The sequence below is a fragment of the Quercus suber genome, unplaced genomic scaffold (assembly GCF_002906115.3).
Source record: "Quercus suber isolate HL8 unplaced genomic scaffold, Cork oak 2.0 scaffold_73, whole genome shotgun sequence".
NCBI classification, from domain to species: Eukaryota; Viridiplantae; Streptophyta; class Magnoliopsida; order Fagales; family Fagaceae; genus Quercus; species Quercus suber.
In genome coordinates this window covers 1,423,221-1,425,816 of record NW_027069538.1, presented here as the reverse complement: position 1 = coordinate 1,425,816, position 2,596 = coordinate 1,423,221, and the positions used below count along the sequence as shown (strand labels likewise).

Genomic DNA, 2,596 nt, shown 5'->3' with positions numbered 1-2,596 from the left:
TCGAAATCTCATCACATTGGAAGAATTCTTCCCCAGAAAATTCTTTCAAAATGACTTAGCCGAGGCCATTCACACAGTCTCTCATTGCGAAATTCAAGATGAAAAGGAGGATGGTGACCATGGTGGTCCAAACAAGACTTTGCCATCTGTGAAGGAACTCCAATCTCGAGTTGATGAAGTTGAACCCTTGCAATCCTCCATCTCACCAAGAGAAGCACTCGCTTAAACTCTTGAAAAGCCAGAGATATACACCCCTTCTACCAACATGCTTCAACAAACTCAGGAATGTTACGCATGCTCTCCAAACTTAACTTTCACTGATGAGGATCTGTTGTTAGGCTCTAAGCCCCACAATCGTCCACTTTATGTCTCTGGTTATACTCGTGAACAAAAGATCGATTGTATTCTCATCGACGGAGGTTCAGCTGTTAATATACTACCAAAAATGACAATGAGACGACTTGGTCTTACTATGGAGGAATTATCGCACAGTCGTTTGGTCATTCAAGGTTTTAACCAAGGAGGACAACGTGCAATCGGCATGATACACTTGGAATTAATCATTGGAAAATTGACAAGTAACATTTTGTTCCATGTCATCGATGCCAAGACAACCTACAACATGTTGTTAGGACGTCCATAGATCCATGGAAATGGAATAGTGCCATCAACTTTGCATCAATGTTTCAAGTATCTTCAAGGTGGAATAAAAAAGGTCAATGCTGATTTAAAGCATTTTATTGAGACTGAAGCTCATTTTGCTGACGCAAAATTTTATGTAGAAGATAACATTACTAGTGAAGTTCTCCCAGTTGAGATCCCGTCTATGGAAAGCAAGCAGAGTGAAAAGAAGCATGTTAGATTCATCACTGAAAAGGATAATCCTTCCTCAAAGAAAGGTCCAGAATGCGGGAATGATCATTCTAGTGAATCTACCAGTAATTCAATAAAAGCTGAAATTTCAACACCTTCTAATAATCCTCCATTCCTCCGTTATATACCATTATCACTCCGCAAGAATGGACAGTCACCATTTGTGGAATGCCTTCGATCTACAAAAGACATAGAAAAGCATTTTACAAAACTCACGATGGAGGATGTAGCCATATTGAAAGAAAACCATGTCATGCCTTTAACTTCATCCACAAATCCTTTGCCCTCGAAACCACTAAATGGATTCGTGAGGTCTTCACAAAGTTTGACGGAGTATGGTATTCTACCAAGTGAGCGGATGAAAGAATGGTTCGACCCAAAGGCATATAGGCTGTTAGCCAGAGCAGGCTACGATTTCTCAAAACAAGGAGACTTAGGGAAACTAATTCCAGAAGCTACCGGAGAAAAGATGCATGGCCTTAGCAAAACACAAAGGAAAATGCGGCTTGAAAGGCATAAGATTCTTATCCCAAAGACCGGATTAGGTTATACTCCAGAACAACCAGCTCAGATATGGATCAAGAGGAGAACTAATGCTTCAAGTTCCCAATACATAACAGTGGAGGTCGACGAAAGTTCGAATCAAAGAAAAGATCACCCTTTATCACGGGTCTCAGTGTTTGATCGCATCGAGGGCTCATCGTCACGAGTTACAGTGTTCGATAGGTTAAATACAACTTGCTTAACACAAAATCGTAACACTCTTGCTTGTAAATCAGTCTTTGATAGATTGGGGGTAACAAAAAGGCCTGTTGATAATCATTCTCAAAATTCAACAAACTTTGAGGATCAAGGGGAGAAGAAAGCTAATGATGAGATCCGCAGTAGCATTCCTTCACGCATGAAACGTAACTTTGCCTTAGATATCAACATTGAAGGATTGCTCAAAGTCAAAAGACGAACGATTGTACACACAAGTCAGTCACTCACCCACAATGAGCAAATTGAAGAGGTATCATCCTCGTTTCATATTACAATAGAAGAGGATACAATTTCAGATGCTGAAGCTGAAGAGGTCGAGGAAGTTCCTCCAGCCCTGGAAGATGGAGGACAGGCTACAGTTTATGAACTTAAAGAGGTCAATTTAGGAACTGCTGAAGAACCTCGGCCAACTTTCATCAGTGCGCTTCTCACCCCTGAAGAAGAAGAAGGGTACCTCAAGCTCCTAGTAGAATACAAAGATGTGTTTGCTTGGATTTACAAGGAAATGCCCGGGCTCAATCCAAGTATTGCTGTACACCATTTGGCAGTAAAGAAAGGCATGCGCCCAGTTAAGCAAGCCCAAAGATGCTTTCGGCCGGAGCTTATCCCTCAAATAGAAACTGAGGTCAATAAGCTAATCGAGGCGGGTTTCATTCGTGAAGTACAGTACCCGAAATGGATCGCTAACATCGCCCTGTCAAAAAGAAGAATGGACAAATCCGGGTGTGTGTTGACTTCTGTGATTTGAACAATGCATGTCCTAAGGATGATTTTCCATTACCCATCACTAAGGTCATGGTTGATGCCACTACTGGTCATGAAGCTTTATCTTTCATGGATGGTTCTTCAGGCTACAATCAAATTCGAATGAATCCTAAGGATGAAGAGCTCACAGCTTTTCGTACTCCTAAGGGCATTTACTGTTATAAAGTGATGCCTTTTGGACTAAAGAACGCTGGTG

At 41.4% G+C, this 2,596-nt stretch overlaps 1 protein-coding gene across 1 annotated transcript; it reads left to right on the top strand.

Moving 5' to 3' along the window:
• Positions 1–265: 265 nt before the first annotated feature.
• On the top strand, positions 266–2,383 carry LOC112037349 (uncharacterized). The gene is made up of 2 exons (XM_024070161.2): positions 266–578; positions 663–2,383. Exons 1-2 carry the CDS (start codon positions 266–268, stop codon positions 2,381–2,383), a joined length of 2,034 nt encoding a protein of 677 aa, XP_023925929.2.
• Positions 2,384–2,596: the final 213 nt, after the last annotated feature.

Bases quoted from the DNA above. Each gene is read 5' to 3' on its own strand.
- LOC112037349 (XM_024070161.2), top strand. From the start codon at position 266: ATGCTTCAACAAACTCAGGAATGTTACGCATGCTCTCCAAACTTAACT. The intron at 579-662 runs GTAACATTTTGT...GAAATGGAATAG, and splicing joins AATCATTGGAAAATTGACAA to TGCCATCAACTTTGCATCAA.